The sequence below is a fragment of the Eptesicus fuscus genome, chromosome 9 (genome assembly GCF_027574615.1).
Source record: "Eptesicus fuscus isolate TK198812 chromosome 9, DD_ASM_mEF_20220401, whole genome shotgun sequence".
Lineage (NCBI taxonomy): Eukaryota > Metazoa > Chordata > Mammalia > Chiroptera > Vespertilionidae > Eptesicus > Eptesicus fuscus.
The window spans coordinates 3822437-3839125 of NC_072481.1; the positions used below are offsets into that span (position 1 = coordinate 3822437).

General features: G+C 53.2%; 1 protein-coding gene across 2 annotated transcripts; it reads left to right on the top strand.

Annotated features, from left to right (window-relative positions):
• Positions 1-495: 495 nt before the first annotated feature.
• PARK7 (Parkinsonism associated deglycase) lies at positions 496-16399 on the top strand. 2 transcript variants are annotated; one of them, XM_008151737.3, is made up of 7 exons: positions 496-580; positions 1728-1839; positions 3285-3386; positions 5191-5250; positions 6313-6382; positions 10375-10461; positions 16058-16399. In XM_008151737.3, the coding sequence occupies exons 2-7, from the start codon at positions 1750-1752 to the stop codon at positions 16216-16218; spliced, it is 570 nt and encodes a 189-aa protein (XP_008149959.1). In that variant the 5' UTR covers positions 496-580; positions 1728-1749; the 3' UTR covers positions 16219-16399. The 2 variants fall into 2 exon arrangements, with proteins under 2 accessions (XP_008149959.1, XP_054576825.1); XM_054720850.1 differs by lacking the exon at positions 496-580 and adding an exon at positions 595-765.
• The last annotated feature ends 290 nt before the right edge of the window (positions 16400-16689 follow it).

Here is a 16689-nt window from a genome sequence, read left to right on the forward strand (position 1 = left end):
TGAAGAGCAGGGCTGAGGGGGACGAAGGGCTGAGAAGGCTGCTGTTTTCCATTAGGAGCCTTCTAATGCTGTATCAGCGAGCTCCTGCTGTGTGCACGGAACAACTTGATCTGATTAAACCTGTTTACAGCGAGACGCCACGCTCTGCAGGTGGGAAATGCACCTCGGGGCTGCGACAATAACGCGGGTTACGTCCAGCGGGTGTTGTGGGTGGATCGGACCGGCCACTCGGGGGCGGGGTTTCGTGAGGACACGTGAGTCCACGGGATTCTCGCGGTGACGGAGGTTCCAATGGGAACGCAGACAGGCAGCCCATTCCCTGCGGCTCTTTAAGGTGACATCGGCCGGCCGGATGTGACGTAACGCGATGCGAGAGGCGTGCGTCTGCGCAGTGAGGGGAGATAGGAGGCCCGGCGGCGTGCGTCTGCGCAGTGCGGAGCTGAGGGCCCTGATAGGGCGGCGTGCGTGCGTGCGTGCGTCCCCGCTCGCGTCCCATTTAGTTCGCTTCCGGTTCAGTTATCCCGGTGCAGAAGCGCTGCGGCACGGGAAGCGGAGTGGTGACTGTGGGCGGAGAGGCGAGGTTCGGGTCGGGGCCTGGGGAGCTCGGCGCTTGCGGAGGCCGTGGCGCTGCGGGTGGCGAGAGGGCGCCTGGCCCCCGGCTGGACCGTCCCGCGCCGCCGGGGCGGGGCCTCGGAGGAAGCACCCCCAGACGGGTCCCCGATTTCGCCGTCTGAGCACCGCGCGGCCTTCTAGTATAAGTAGACAGTGCATAGCACCCCACCGGTTTGGGAGTCGTTAATCCTGTGTTGGTTGAAATCGTAGTAAAATACAGTCTGTTTTGCATGGACGACAAACTTTCCAGAAAAAGGGGCTAAAATCTATTCAGACCCTGGGGTGGCCGCTGTCAATGAAAGAACTATCGAGTCGGGTTGCTTTTTGTGAGGGGATTCCCATCTTTCGCCATCGTAAAAAAAACCTGTGTTCACATTTTACACTGTTACCCCACCCCACCCCCGCTCCGAATTTTTAGTACAGTTATTGGAACTAAAAAAAAAAAAAAAATTCCCTCCAAAAGTTTTATAGGCCAGTTGCTAAAGACTGTGAATTTAGGTTTTTTGCCCATGCAACCCTTTAGTCATTTCTATGTAAAAGAAACGTCCTGCAAAAAGAGAAAACTCTGCACTATGTGAAATGCAAGACCCATGCCCTTGTGTTTTAGAAAACTTCATCTGCAACATGTTATTAGAAATTGGGTTTTTAAAAACGTGGTCAGAGAAGTTCAATTCGAACATGGGTGAGCAACCGGACTGTGTTTTCATCTCAGAAAATACAGCAATTGAAATTCTGTGTAAACCAATATTAACCAAAAATGCTTCTTTCATAGTCAGTGGTGTTTGTCTATCACAGTGGTCGGCAAACTGCGGCTCTTTGGCCTCTTGAGCTTTTAGCAAAGGCCAGCTTAGGAGTACCCTAATGAAGTTAATAACAATGTACCTACCTGTATAGTTTAAGTTTAAAAACTGTGGCTCTCAAAAGAAATTTCAGTCGTTGTACTGTTGATATTTGGCTCTGTGGACTAAGGAGTTTGCCGACCACTGGTCTATCAGAACTGTTTCCCTGGGAGGCACTTAGTTACTCTGCTTAAAAATGATCCAAAACTTTAAAATTGTGGCTATTCCAGGGTCGCAGTAAAAGTTTTTAAAGTGCCTTTTATTTTTTAAATCCAGTCTTTAAAAACACAGCGTGAAAATGGCTTCAAAGAGAGCGCTGGTCATCCTGGCTAAAGGAGCGGAGGAGATTGAGACGGTCGTCCCCGTAGATATCATGAGACGAGCTGGAGTAAGTCCCTCCCCCTTTTAAAAACCTGGTTTGACTTTTAAAAGTCATTTTGAGTAAAACAGTATTCAACTTGGTGAAGTATTTCAAACATAACAGGCTGCATAATAATTACCTGTTTATCCAGATCTACGCTTAATGCTTGTCAACAGTTTGCCCTGTTTCCGTCAGAGCATTTCTTAAAGAACAAATGCTTTAAAGAGACAGAACATTGCAAAGCGCTCTGTGAATTTCCCCCATGCTGTTCCCCTTCCGACACAGAGATCAAGTAGCATGAGACTAGTTTTCATCTTGCTTCTCTGTGTCATATACCTGTATAAGGCGTCTAGGCCCGTGGTCGGCAAACTGCGGCTCGCGAGCCACATGCGGCTCTTTGGCCCCTTGAGTGTGTCTCTTCCACAAAATACCACGGCCTGGGCGAGTCTCTTTTGAAGAAGTGGCGTTAGAAGAAGTTAAGTTTAAAAAATGTGGCTCTCAAAAGAAATTTCAATCGTTGTACTGTTGACTAATGAGTTTGCCAACCACTGGTCTAGGCCCATTGTGAATCCGTAAATAGCATTTACTCAGTGCTAGGTATCATTCTAAGCGCTTCTAGAAACTTGTTTGAATCTTACAACCACCCTATGTGTTATTGCCATCCTTATTGTGCAGTTGAAGAAACTGAGGCAAGAGACACTAAATAAAGTGCCCCCACTGTAGAGTTAGTAAGTGGAAGAGCTGGTTCTCACACCTGGCGGTCTGGCCCCAGAAGCTGGGAACCCCGCATTCCTCCGGTTCTCCGTAGTGACCACACGTGTGGGTCCAGGGAGTTCATTGAAAAGTGCTGCCTGGTGTTACCCGGTGGGTATGCCGCCATCTGTCTTTGTAAATTCCCTCTGGAGTGTTGTCTCACGGCATCACAATACTGGCACGTTCTCGTACAGCCTTCCTTGGCGTGGGGAAGGGTTCCCAGGCTCAGTGCCTGAAAGGGAACTTGGTGGGCGGAAGGACCCGCCCCTAGTTGGTGTTACTAGACTTTGTTAAATGACTCCAAGTACCAGCATGTTGGACCCACAGCCGTGTAGGAACTTCCCCATTGCCCCCGACCCAGCTCTTGGTATTGTCAGCTTTGTAAGTCTCTGCCAGAGGAAGCAGCATTTCCTCGCTCTAATGGCAGCAGTGACTCTGCACGGTGGGTTAGCGATAGAAGGACCGTAGGATTTACCTCCCAAACCAGAACACCTGTGGGAGAAAGGCCACTCACCAGACAGGGTGCCGGGAGCGTCTAATCAGCACCGTCCCAGGCAAACGGGACGGACCTCGTTAGAAATGCATTTCGCCGATTTATTAGCGTAAAGCCAGCGTGGTTTTGTTGCCCTATTTCCTGTCACTTATTTTAAAACCCAGGGCAGCTGTGCAGGCGTGACTCTGTTTCAGTGTTAAATACCACGATGACCTCTTTCTCGTAGATCAAGGTCACCGTTGCGGGTTTGGCGGGAAAGGACCCCGTGCAGTGCAGCCGAGACGTTGTCATCTGTCCCGATGCCAGCCTGGAAGATGCCAAGAAAGAGGTCCGTTCTCTGCTTGAACCCCTCCTCCCTCTGCTGCTGTACCGGGTTCTCGGAAGGTCTGAGTCCGTGTAAGGCTGCTGTTCGCACAGACTGTTTTAGGAAAGTTTCTTTGCTGGAATATCTCCCCCCATCGGCCCGCAGCGGGAGGACTCTGCCTTTCTCCATCGTGCAGCGGGCAGTTCCCGGTCCCTCCTGTACTCAGTCAGAGGCTGGGTGGGCCGGTGGGGGGAGGGGACACTTGCAGGCAGCAGTGTCCTGGCTTCCGCGGCAGCCCTGCCTCCTGTTACAGCTCTGTCACTTGGTAGAAGAGATCAGCTGCCGTGCTCCCATTCATTGCCGAGCCTTTATTCGGAGCCGCTCTTTCCTTGTGCAGTGCGACAGGAGTAGTTGTGTGGTTCACTTTGCGAGAACACCTCATCCCTGGTCAGTGGTTGGACTAAGGGAGGAGGAGGAGTTCCCCTTCAATCGTGTCACTTTTTCGGTGTCTTTAGAATTGTGGTTCGAACTCTTAGGGGTGACCAGCGCTGTGGGCCTGTCAGAGCTGAGGTCTCTTTCCTCGGGAGCGGCCCGCACACGTGCACAGATACTTGTGCCCGCCCTTTCATGGCCGCAGGCTTGGCCCGTGTGCCGGCCGGTGGGCTCTGCCCTCTTGAGCGGAGATCGGGCAGGCAAGGAGGCAGAGCCAGCTCGTGATGGCCAGGTGTCCCCTGAGGAACCTGGGAGGCTGCGTCCCAGGTCTTGAGCGGTCCTCCGCTGCGTGGACCAAAGTTCATGGTCTTCCAGGAAGCTCAGGTATTGCGGTGGTAGATTGTGGGTATTGGAATATTGGTATTTACATATCAATGGTTGAAACTTTCCAAGCAGCACCTTACAAGTGAGAGTCGAAGTAAATGTCCCTTCTCTTCTTTCTCAGCCCGTTGTGTTTTAGAACAGTTGTTACCTTTGTGTCCATGTATGGGCCGTTCAGAACTGAAAAGGAGTAAAAGAGAATCTATATTTCCTTTTTAGTGTTTAATTTTGCTTGGTTTTAAAACAACAGTGGGATGTTTATAGTATCTGAAAGTAATTCTAAATAACAGATGTTGCTCTAAATATGGACTACATTTTCATTTTGTAATTTGCTTAATGACTAAATTTTTAAAACTTTTTTTAACATCTGAAAGCATTGTAAAAAAAATTTCCAGTTTGTAATTTCAGCAAACTTGAAGTCATTAGATTTCTAGGGTGTTTTGGTGTTTGGGACACTAAAATATTACATCATAGTTCTCCCCCAAGTTTCATTTCTCATAAAGTTAAAAATATTTTTCTTTGCCTGTTATTTAAAATTTGTTTTTCTTTTGACTACACTTCATTACTGTGTACATTCTTGTCAAAAAAGAACTCTTACAGTATAGACATACAGAAAGTTAAAAAGTTAAATGTCTCATTTGCTCTCTCCCCTCCATCCCACACTGTTCCCCATTAGCAGTTGGAGTATCTCATTTGTCAGTGAGTGTCTGTATACTATACACATGTATGTGGGGGTGTGTATATCATATACATGTACATCTGCATACACACATACATGCAGTTTTTACAAGAAGGAGGTCATGCTACACCTAGTTCTGCAACATGGACGTCCTCTCATGCACAGACTTTCTGCATGTTTTGCTGGTTACAACATTTCATCATAGAGATACACCTTAATTTATTTAACTTTTCGGTGAACAGTTTTTTGCTGTGACCCATATTTAAAATAGGAAAGTTTTATTGACTGTCACGTTCATGCACATTTAATGAAATGTAATTTTTTTAACTGTTACAGGGACCTTACGATGTAGTGGTTCTGCCGGGAGGTAATCTGGGCGCACAGAATCTATGTGAGGTAAGCACTGCATAGAGAAAGTGTTTCAGCTGTGCCTGTGTTCTGTTGATTTTGCTGTTATTAAAGTATTTCAGGAAAGGGGCTGTGGATAGAATAGGAACAGGTGAAGTGAGCATTTCGTCTTCATTTAGAAAAACCATTTCTGATGACACATGCTCCGGAAGTCAGCCGAGCTGGTGGGCGGTAGCTTATGGACACATTCGGTGAACACAGTCCAGACGTTAGAGCACGTTTTCCCCTCTGAGCAGCAGAAGGAGAAATGTATGTTCTATTCAGGTTACGCATAGAAGGATAAGAGCTTAGCTGTCTCCTCACCGACCGGGGAGCGGGGGAGGGGCTGCAGGGGCTGGGCTGCAGCTGGAATGAAAAGCGGCATCCAGGCGCAGGCGAGGAGTCCGCCTGCGGGAGAGAGGGGAGGGGCGCGGCCAGGCTCAGGAAGAGGCGGAGCCAGACCCCTGGGGCTGTGGGCCTGTTCCTGACTTCGCAGCTGAAGACACCCAGCGCCACAGTCCCTGCGTCCAGTTCTCTTCTCCTTGGAGTACTAGGGTGTGGGGGACAGAGAGGGGGAAAGCTGTTTTCCTCATCTCCACTTCAAACAGCTTTTTGAAACATATATAAATGTATTTTTTATTGATTTCAGAGAAGAAGGGAGATGGGGAGAGAGACTGAAACATCAATGGTTAGAGAGAATCATTGATCGGCTGCCTTCTGCACGCCCCCTACTGGGGGTGAGCCTGCAGCTCAGGCCAGCACCCTGATCGGGAATTGAGCCATGACTGGTTCAAAGGTCGACGCTCAACCCCTGAGCCACGCCAGCCGGGCCACTTCAGACATCTTTAAGAAAAGGGTGCCTTTCTCTGATAATAACTGCCTCGATTGGGTTTAGGGAGGAATGTAGAAACATGAATTTGATCATTTTTATATTAATCATCTAGAAGTACTGTTTAAAGGTAGTTAGGTTTCAGATCTTGTGGATTAAGCTAAAATCAGATTCTGCTGAAGTTGCTAGCCAGGTGCTGGCTTGTGGCTTACTGAGAACTCGGTGTGTTTGGTCCTGGACAGTCTGCTGCTGTGAAGGAGATCCTGAAGGAGCAGCAGAGCCGCCAGGGCCTCATCGCCGCCATCTGTGCAGGTAACGTGCGCCGGGCTTCTCTCCCAGAGCCACCCGAGGGGTTCTCGCCTCACGAGACCTTGGTCGCGTACTTCTTCCCCTTCCTAGAGCGTGGAAGCTTCTGGATCGGCGCTCTTGGTTTGGGTGGCATGAAGGGGATCATTTCAGAAATGAGTGCAGTGTTCTCTGCCTCCTCCTGCTTTGGTCTGCGCTCTGAGGAACGTCGTGTTTTCTGTGTTTGGTTGACCTCGGAGGAGAACGAGGCCCTCTGGAACTCAGTAAACAGCTCGTTACAGCAGATCTCCACGCCAGGAAGGCGCTCTGCCAGCACCGTCAGCAAGAATCGCCAGCCAGAGACACAGCAGCCCGGCCCTGCGCCTGCCCCGTGGCTCAGGCCTCGGCACTCCTGCCTGGCCCTCGGTGCTGCTGCTGACCCAGCACGGTGCTACCTGCCACCGAGTTTAGAGGACGGTCATTGTGCTTCATAGATGCCCCCCCCCCCCCAGCTTAGAAACTTAGAAATATTTTTATTTCAATACCATTTTTTTAAGAGGGAGAGAGATAGATAAAAACCTGGATGAGAGAGAAACATCATTGCTTGGCTGCCTCCTGCACACCCCCGTGGGGATCGAGCCCGTCCTGACCAGGAATCGAACCGTGACCTCCATAGTGTAATTTTGTCACAGGTGCCTCCCTTGTCATAGGTCTTTATTAAACGCTTGTCAAGAGGGAAGTGAGTGAATGACTGGGTGGAATGGATTAAATGGTGCAGGGATGTTTTCTTCAATACGGTGGACTTTTTACAGTAGTTGTAGGCCAGGGATCCTCGGGACTTTGTATGAGAGCCGTGGTGGCCAGCGTTCTTTCAAAGGGTTTGAGAGGTCCCCAGATACGATGGAGACATAATTTGCCTTTTTCCTCCTGGCTCTCACAGGAGTGATAGCAGAGTGGCGATGTTTTATTCGGGCATGGTGTGTGTGCTCGAGGATTGTGTTGTAAGGTTTCCCAGCTTTAATTTCTAGCAGGGCAGTTGTTAAGAGAGAGAACCCACATGAAAGCTAGCGGGTTCCTAAGACCTAAATGTTTGAGAACCGCTGTGTGAGAGACGGGCCGGCAGGGACCGCCCTGCAGGCGCTGTCCTTGGGTCCTGCTCAGCACCCGCTTCTTGACCTGCCCCCGGGCACAGGGACTTCCCTGCTGGCGGACTCGTCAGGCGGCCCCTGCAGCTGCGCCCTCTGGGGAGGGGGAGCAAGGCGTAGGTCCGCTTGGCTGTGTAAGGACTTGGTCCAGGTGCCCCAGCCTCGGTCTCAGTGCTCTCACCGAAGGAGGACAGGAAACCTTGGGGCTGGGGCTGTTCCCTGCAGACTCTGCGGAAAGTAAACCACACGTTGGCTCTCCTGTGCCGCGGGGTAGCAGGTTATCAGCCACATCTGGTTCGCTGTTTTCACTCAGGCCTGAGTGCTTAGACCTGAGAGTCCTGTACACCGACATGAAAAAGTGACAGCGCTCTGACCGTGTGCTTGTGTCGTTCTGGATCCTGCCCCCCTCTCCTGGGTGCTGCAAACAGGGAGCAGTGTGACGAGAGAGGAGGTGGTTCTTAGTGCTGCAGTTACAAATGGGGAAAGAAAGAACAGGAGCTTAGTCCCAGATACGGAGTGAGTGAGACAGAGAGTGGAAGGGGGACTGTGGTGGAAATAAAGTAAAAGAGATTCACTCAGGGTGGGGGAAGGAGCCAGCAGTGGTCCATGCCTGAGTCTAGGTACAATCTCAGGGAGCCCTGGAGGGGCTGGGGGTGGCCGAGGTGTTCTTTCTGTAAGTCACCACACGGTGGCGCTGCAGGCTTCCTCTCGGCTGCCTAAGGGGATTCAGTGTACTGTTCACCCTGCCTCCTGCAGAGCTGGTCTCTGCAGAATTTGAAGTAACAGTAGTAGGTAAATATCTCTTCTCGCATTTTCCAAATAGGATCTGGAAGCCCCAGACAGCAGTAATAATGAGCTTACCATAGTGAGTAAGGCATCAGCAGGTTTCTACCTTCAACCGTGACGTAAAGGTATTGACACGTCACTGTAGGCAGCAAGTGTATTGTGAAAGGAGCAGCCTGAAAACTCCGTACGCTCGCTCTCTGCTCAGGCACCTGGGGGATTGCGGGAAACATGCGGTCATGTAGGTAATGACTCCTTGTTTTCTGAAAACCTTAGAAAATGAGAATGAAGGGTCATTCGTGAGTTCATCAAAATAAAAAAGTGAGTGATCATTATGCAATTTTTATAGACTTTTAAAACTTGCTGCCATACATAGCTGTCTCATACTGAGGATAAAAGTAAGGTGGAGAGAGACATCATTATATTTGAGGCTTTTGATTGACGAGATGTAAGTCAGGACTGGGTCTGAAACTGACACCTGGCGTTGGCAGAAAGCTTACGTAATTCCGTGTTATTTGTTTGATCTTCATAGCCGCTATGGTCTGGGTAGCCTGTTGGTTGGTTATATAACTGCTTTCTACTTGGATTCATGTTGCAAAATGAAAGGGCGGTAAGAGCTAGTGCTCGGGTTGCTGAGACTCAAGTGTGTGGACTGTCCTGGGGCCTGAGCCACACGCCCCACCACTCGGGAGTTTGAGTGCGATTCTGAAGCATGTTGTTGGTGTGACGTGAGGGCTTAGAACGTTTGTGTGTGTGTGTGTCTTAGAGAAGAAAAGTAGAATAACAAACTTTAAAAAGTTTTTAAGATCATATAACAATGGTGTAAAACCTTATTGGTTTTAGTCCTTTTTGAGGAACCTGTTACAAAATCTGCTTGGGATTGTCCATATCAGTGAAGCTGTCCATATCAGAGAATACATGTTGATAAGTTTCATTTTAAGAGGAAAGAGAGGATCGCAAATCGACATTTGTTTGTGGTTCTTCTCTTAAGTAGCTTTAATAGCATTAGTGCCTTCATATCTCAGACGTGCAGACATTTCACAGGAAGCTCCTCCAGGGCGGACGGTGTTCCATTCATTTTAATAGCCTCCTAGTGCACCTGGTCTGTTTGGCCGGCTGGATGGATGAGTGCGGGTTTTTAGATTCAAGTGGGAAAATAAAAGTGCTCTCCAAAATAGCAGTGAGGCCCAGGAGTTCGGAGAGACTGCTGTGGAACTAAAATTTTCATTTGTCAAGAGGAAGGATGGACTTTTTCAGACGACAGGGGTCTCCCCACTCTTATACTCCTGACATGCACACTGCCTGTTCCTTGAGGCAGGGCCACAGTCTGTTCACCTGTGTGCTCCTTGGGTGTCAAGGTGAGTCTTTTAGGTGAAGTGGTTTTTGATGTTTTTTGATTTTGTGCACCTGCCAGAAGTGCTCAGTAGATGGTTTATTATAAACACTAGAGGCCCAGTGCACAAACTTCGTGCACAGGTAGGGTCCCTAGGCCTGGCGGTGATCAGGGCCAATCTGTAGGGTGACCGGCAGGGTGATTGGGGGCCCCTGCTGGCGCCAGCCTGGCCCGCCAACCAGCAGGGTGATGGGGGGCGGTGCTGGCCCGCGCATCAGCCGGGCCTGGCCTCCTCTACCCCCCATCGCCCCACTAATGCTGCAGGTCCACCTCCCTCTACAGGAGGTAATGGGGGGGCGCCCCCCGCTGCTGCCCGCTCTCCACCTGGCCCCGCCACCAGTCGCCTCCCTCTGCGGGGCGACCAGCAAGGCAATCAGGAGGGTCCCCGCTGGCACCTGCCTTGGCTGGCCTGGGGCCTGCAGGCTGGGGGCAGCTCCTGCGTTGAGCATCTGCCCCCTGGTGGTCAGTGTGTGTCATAGTGTCTGGTCGTTCTGCTGTTCAGTAGATTTGACATTAGGCTTTTATTATATAGGAAGATGCTTTATTTATCGTACTAACAAGTGTATGACTTCAGAATCATAAGTATATTTTAGGTAAGAGCCTCCTGGTTTTGAAGAATATTTTTGCTGCTGCAATTTTTAAGACATGATTTTTTTCAATAACAATACTTAAATCTTTTTTGTTAATCTTCTTTTTAGGTCCTACAGCTCTGTTGGCTCATGAAATAGGTTTTGGAAGCAAAGTTACAACACACCCACTGGCTAAAGACAAAATGATGAATGGGAGTAAGTACATGCTTATATTTTAAGGTACAAACAGACCTTCTCAAAAAGCTGCAATTTAGCATCGTTTCCCACCGGTGTGATCTGTCCGTAGAGGCTGCCTGTGGGTCTAGGGGTGCTGTGCTCCTCGCTTTCTCTGCAAGTGTTTCCACCAAAGAGATGGCTGACCGGGCAGAGGCCCGTGCGGGGCCAGGCGGGGCCAGGCGGGGCGGCTCCTGCTGACCCAGGTGGAAGTGCTGGGGACAGGCCAGGTCAACTAGTGTTTCTACCAAACACGTTGCCAGTGGCTGAGGGTAAACCTTAACCCGACAGCAGTCTCAGAAAGCGCCCTTTTGCCCAGGTCCAGAGGACAACGCACGTTGCTCTCTCCCGTCAGAGGCCTGGGTGGCGGCTGTTGCCTGGGGTGACCCGTTTCTTTTATCGCATCAGCTAGACGTGTCACCTGTGTTAGTTGATGTTGACGAGAGGAGTTTCTTTCATGGTGAGAAGGCACACAGGACGGAGGGTGAAGTAAAGGCCTGTTCTCCTCTAACTGCTCAGAGTTTTGTGTGTGCCTCTAGAATGTTCTCTGCCTATGCTCATTATCCTTTGTAGTTTAATATTTACTCAAATGAGAGCTGCTAAGTCTTGTCCTGCAGCTCGCTTTTTAAAACTAACGTCGTCTTACATATTTTTTTGTTATTTATCAAAAATTTCTTTAATTCTCCTGTGAGGCTTATTACTTGGAGGCGGTAGAAGGAGCATGCCATTGCCTGTCCTCCAGGAGGTACCTGCTCCAGAGACACCGCCATCCATTCAGAGCACAAGGTGCAGCATTCGAGCAGCCCAGTGTGACCGGCCCCGAGTGTCCAGCCGCATCCTGGGCAGCGCGGCCTCGGCGACGGCTGCCTCCTGTGCGTTCAGAGCAGCAGCCGGAGTGTCTTCGCAGACACGTGCTGTCTCCCCTGCTGTCTGCCTGGCGCGCATGTGACAGAGGCCGAGACCCTGAACTTGCACAGAGAAAGAAAAGTCACACTGTGGGTAATGGCAAGAGAATCAGACATTTCCAGGACAAACCAAGCGCGGTTCACCTGGCATTCAGCTAGCGTGGAAAGTGAGTTTAAAACTCCAACCGGCCAAAAATCAGTGAATAAACAGACAGACAAAATAGTATCAAAGCTGATCTGAAGGGACTGTGCAGCTGAGCCACGGTCTCCCCTCAGTCCTGCTCTGGGCTTATCTTCTGACTAAAACAAAGGACAACAGCTAACATATCACAGCAAAGGAAGCATTTCTCATTAAGTTGCTGTTTTTTAAAATAAATAGGCTGTTTTTGAGAGCAGTTTTAGGTTCACAGGAAAATCCAGCAGAAAGTAGAGTTTCCGTGGGCCTGCTGCCCCCCACGCAGTCTCCCCACCACCAGCTTCCTGTCCTGCACCAGGTGGGACACCGTCACAGTCGGTGAACTGGCCCCGACACGCTGTCGTCACCGCAGGAATTTAGCTGACTGCGGTGATGAGGAGGTTTGGAGGGCTGAGACGAGCCGAATCGGGCTTCCTGTAGTGGTTACGGTTTACTAGGAAGCAGGTGTGTGTCTGTTGTGTCTGCTGCTGTGATGCCACCAGAGCGTGAAGCGGAGGCAGGAAAATGAGATGGGGACTCGGCGTTCACACGGTCCGATCACATGTATTATCTGGACGGAGCCTCACCGGCCCCAGGGCCCATCTCCTTCCCCAGGAGGTGGGCTCAGAGAGGCCAGGCCGGAGCTCGGCAGGCCTGGGACTTGGTCGGTGAGCCCAGTGCCAGAACAGCGTGTGAGGTCGCCCTCGGAGCGTTCTGAGGCGGGGAGCTGGGTTACTCCCTGCGGTCCCCCGGGGCAAGGCCCTCCTGCTGGGCATCACCGGGAACTTACTAGATCAGTGCAAGATTTCTTACTCAAATGAGCAGTCCCATCCAAGGGGCAAAGCGGTTCCATTTCTCACTGTTTAAAATGTTGTGGATTTCTTGGGTTTCTTCAGTTCTCACTTGTCCGCTACTTGAGAAGCATCCGCCTGCCGGTCACAGCGGTGAGGAGCAGGGTCTCAGCCAGGCGACCACTCACTGCGACTACGCAGGCTCTCTGACCTCTCTGAGCCTCAGTTTCCTCCTCTCGGCGTCTGAGGGTAACAGTGGCACCTGCCTCGGGGTTGTTGAGGGTTCAGCGAGTTAACATGCTTAACATGCTTGGAACACTGCCCGGCCTGACCCGTGTGGAGGAGGGCGAGCTGGGGCAGGCCCCTCCCCGCCACTCTCTAGTGATAGTGCCCCCCTCTGTACTAGTGATCAGCTTCATTGGGTTCCCACAATAGATGTGACCCCCGACCCCTGGAGTGCAGGGGTCGGCGACTTTTCCTTGAAGATCATTCTGGAAATGTTTCAGGCTTTCAGCGACGGGGGTGCCGGAGGCGCCGTGTTAGTGCCTCCCCAGGTGCTTTTTCTCTGAGGAGACTTCTGGTTTAGGGCGTTTGCTGAAAGCAAAGGAAACGAAGCCCGTGCCAGATGGGTTGTGAGGTGTGGATCTGACCAGTTCCAAGTCCGCTCCCTGGGCATCCCTTGCTAGTGAGTGGGCGTGTGCTGTTTTCCCCCTCAACGCCACGAGGGGGCGGTAGTGAATAAGGGCGGACCATCGGCTCTTCCTGGTGGAAATTCTAATCTCCATGGAACATCTTGAAACATCTTTAACAGTTAGGGTGTTCGTTATATTTACTCGTAAAGAGATTAAGTGAGCCATTTAGGACCGTGCCTCCCACTGCCCAGTCCCGGCAGCTCAGCCGGTTTTCTAGGTTCGCACTGGAAATGCGGGTGGCCTGCTTACGGACATGAGGTCAGGCGATGAGAACCCCTCACACCAGCGGTCTCTGAGGCTGCGATAGTGTCACCAGGAGGTTTTGGATGTACTGTGTCCCGTTATCTCAGTAGGTCTCTGGATTTTAAAATATATATTTTTTATTGATTTCAGAGAAGAAAGGAAAGGGAGAGGAAGATAGAAACGTCAATGATGAGAGAATCATTGTTTGGCTGCCTCCTGCACGCCTCCCAATGGGGATCGAACCCACAACCCGAGCATGTGCCCTGACCGGGAATCGAACTGTGACCTCCTGGTTCATAGGTCCACCCTCAACCACTGAGCCACGCCGGTTGGGCTATTTTTTTTTAATCACCTGAGGACATGTTTTTATTAATTTTTAGAGAGAGCAACACCGATGGTTGCTTCTTGTATATGCCCTGACTGGGGATCAAACTTGCAACCTGGCGTGTGCCCTGACTGGGAATCGAACCTTAACCTTTTGGTGAACGGGACGACGCGCCAACCAACTGAGCCCCGTCCTGAGGAGATGAAGAGAAGCTGTCAGCGGTGGTGTGAACCACGTTGGACGGACAGGGGCCTCGGGGTGGCTTCCGAAGCCGTCGTGACCACAGCTGCGTGCTTCTGCGTAGGGGTCACGGGGTGACTTCTGTGCGAGTCATTGAGCAGCTTTTCCTGAGCCGCCTCAGGCTCTGGGCGAGGGCTTGGAGGGGCCGGGGGGGGGGGGGGGGGCGCGGGGTGGTCAGAAGGGTGTGTGCTGCGGGCCTGGCTCCAGCCGCAGTGGCAGGATGCGGCCAGAGCTCAGAGGACCCTCCGCAGCGTGGCCCTCCCTAACTGTCACCCGCGTCCCACGTCGCTGCGGGGCACCGCCTCCCACTCAGTTGCCCGGGACAGACGGCTGGCGTCATCCTTGATGCCTCTCTGTGTCCAGTTCTTCACTGAGGTCTGACATGTCATCTCAGCACATCTCAGACCTTCATTTCCTCTTGTTGCCACCCTCCCCGCCTGGGCGGCAGGTGCTCTCCTGTCCCCTCTGGGTCCTTCCAGTGCCGTCCGCGAGGCCAGGCCCAGCGGCCTTGCGCACCGTGACGCGGGTTCCGTCTTCCTTGGGCGCTGGAGGACGTTGGCGAAGGCAGAGGCTCTCGAGGGGAGAGAGCTGGCGAGGCTCTGACTTGCCCTGTGGGAGGGTCACCTGGTGTTGGTGCTGAGCAGGCACTGGGGGAGGGGCAGAGGGCTGTCACTCGGAGCCTGCGAGGAGGCGTGGTGGACAGGAGCGTCCTTCAGTCTCCGGGGCCTGGGCCGTGTCCGTGGCCATCGGTGTTGTAGGCCCAGCCTTTGGAAGAGGGCAGTAGCCCAGGAGCTGGCCCTGTTCACGCTGTGTCCCTGCGGGGAGGGTGCCGTGTCCCTGCGGGGAGGGTGCCGTGTCCCTGCGGGGAGGGTGCCGTGTCCCTGCGGGGAGGGTGCCGTGTCCCTGCGGGAGGGTGCCGTGTCCCAGCGCTGAGTCAGGGAGGGGGCACAGGCCTCTCTCCGTGTTGACGCTGCGGCGGAAGGAGCAGCCGTGAGCGGAGCGTCTGGGCGAGGGAGCAGGGACGACCGGGTGAGCTCAGGAACGGGCTTCCACGTGGGGAGTGGGGGACAGTGAGGGGCTGGTTCTGATGACCACCTGGCCGGGGGAGTCCATGCGGAGGAATCCCACCGTGTGTCCGCGTCTTGCTCAGATGGAGGTGAAGCACACTTCCTGTTACTGTATTTGCAGAAATGCCGCCAATTGAGGGGTGCAGAAGGAACAGGGCCCCTGAGAAACGAATGTGGGGTCTCCCTCCACAGCCCCTGCCCCCCAGCATGTCCCGCCGTGGCGGTGTGCTGGAGGCAGCAGTGTGTGCACAGCAGGTGGTTTGTACCGTCCGCCCTGACCGCCCTCAGCCGCCTTCCCTCCGGCACTCGCGGAGGATAAGCAGTTGTCCCGCTCTCCTTCGGGGTCCCTGGCCCAGAGCCCTGCGATAAGGACAGCTTATCCAGAGCGAAAAGGGGGTGGTTCCCATGGGAGACCCCCAGGGGAGATGACGGGGAGGGGGTGGTGGGGAGGCCTCGGGGGAGGAAGCGGCTTAGGGACATGGATGGCCCTAGGGAGCAGCTGGGAGTGTGATGGACAGTGTGACGGCCGTCTGGGGTGCCTCTGGCCTCCTCCCCTGGGACAGGAGCCCGCCCTCCCGGCTAAGGAAACCCCGGAGGGTGATGGCACCGAGCTCCTCAGGAGGACTGTGTTGAGGCTGGTGTGTGTGTGGGGGGGTGGGGGTCAGAGAACACCGCCTCCTGCACTGGCTGTTTCAAGCGCCCACAGCTCAGAGCAACACGTCAGGGCGGCGTATTGGGGGGTGGCATGTCCTGAACGCCTACAGCACACTTGGGGGGCTGTGCTGCTGCCCTTCAGGTTGCAGAACTGACGCGTATTTGTAGTTTAACCAACGGAGTGATTAGCGTTCCTGGACACAGGAGGCCTTACGCAGCTGCAGGGACCTCGGTAACGTGGTGTGGCCAGTGGTCGGGGTCCCAGCTGGTCTGGCCCTGCCCAGCGCTGGACCCCTTCTCGCACATCTCCCGCCGGGCGCGGGCAGCTGGGGCCTCGTCCTGAAGGGCTGGCCCGAGTGTTGGGTGTTGTTACTGTACGACGTGAGCGGTGATGTGCGGGACGGGGTGGGATTGCTGAGCGATGCTCACTGTTGTGCGGGTGGCCCTGCAGGACGGAACCCTTGTTGGTTTTATTTTTCCGCCCAGATCATTACAGCTACTCAGAGAACCGCGTGGAGAAGGACGGCCTGATCCTCACAAGCCGCGGGCCGGGGACCAGCTTCGAGTTCGCCCTGGCGATTGTGGAGGCGCTGAGCGGCAAGGAGGTGGCCGAGCAGGTGAAGGCCCCGCTGGTGCTGAGAGACTAGCCGCAGCCCTGGGAGGGGTTCAGGCCGCTGGTCCCCCTTCCTCCCTGTGTTTGTGCTGCTGTGTGGGGAAGCCGAGGCGCTGCCCTAGGAAGTGGGGCGCCAGGCTTCCTCAATTCCCCCCACACCTGTGTCCCCACATTTCCGAACCTCAGCTGCAGAATAAACAGACGTGTAGCAAACTACCGGCTCCTTCTTCCGTCTCCCATTTCCTTTGTGAAACTAAATTCATCCTCAGCTTTGAGCAGCGCTTGGCTGTGCTGCAGGCGAACGTGCGTGGTTTTAATAGGATGTCCTTGGTCTTCGCCCGCGGCTGGCTCCGAGCCCTGGGACTCTCCTGCTGCTGAGTGATCGTGGTGTCTCGTGTGAACGAGGTTGCTTTGGGGTCCCGCCCGAGGGTGGGGCTGGATGCCCATGGAGCCCATGCCGGAGGTTGGCCCTGTCGCGGCTCCCTGATCTCGGGAGGAAGGCCAG

Coding starts and splice junctions, on each gene's coding strand:
- PARK7 (XM_008151737.3), top strand. CDS start 1,750: ATGGCTTCAAAGAGAGCGCTGGTCATCCTGGCTAAAGGAGCGGAGGAG. Junction 5,251..6,312: donor GCGCACAGAATCTATGTGAG/GTAAGCACTGCA, acceptor GGTCCTGGACAG/TCTGCTGCTGTGAAGGAGAT. Junction 10,462..16,057: donor AGACAAAATGATGAATGGGA/GTAAGTACATGC, acceptor TTTTCCGCCCAG/ATCATTACAGCTACTCAGAG.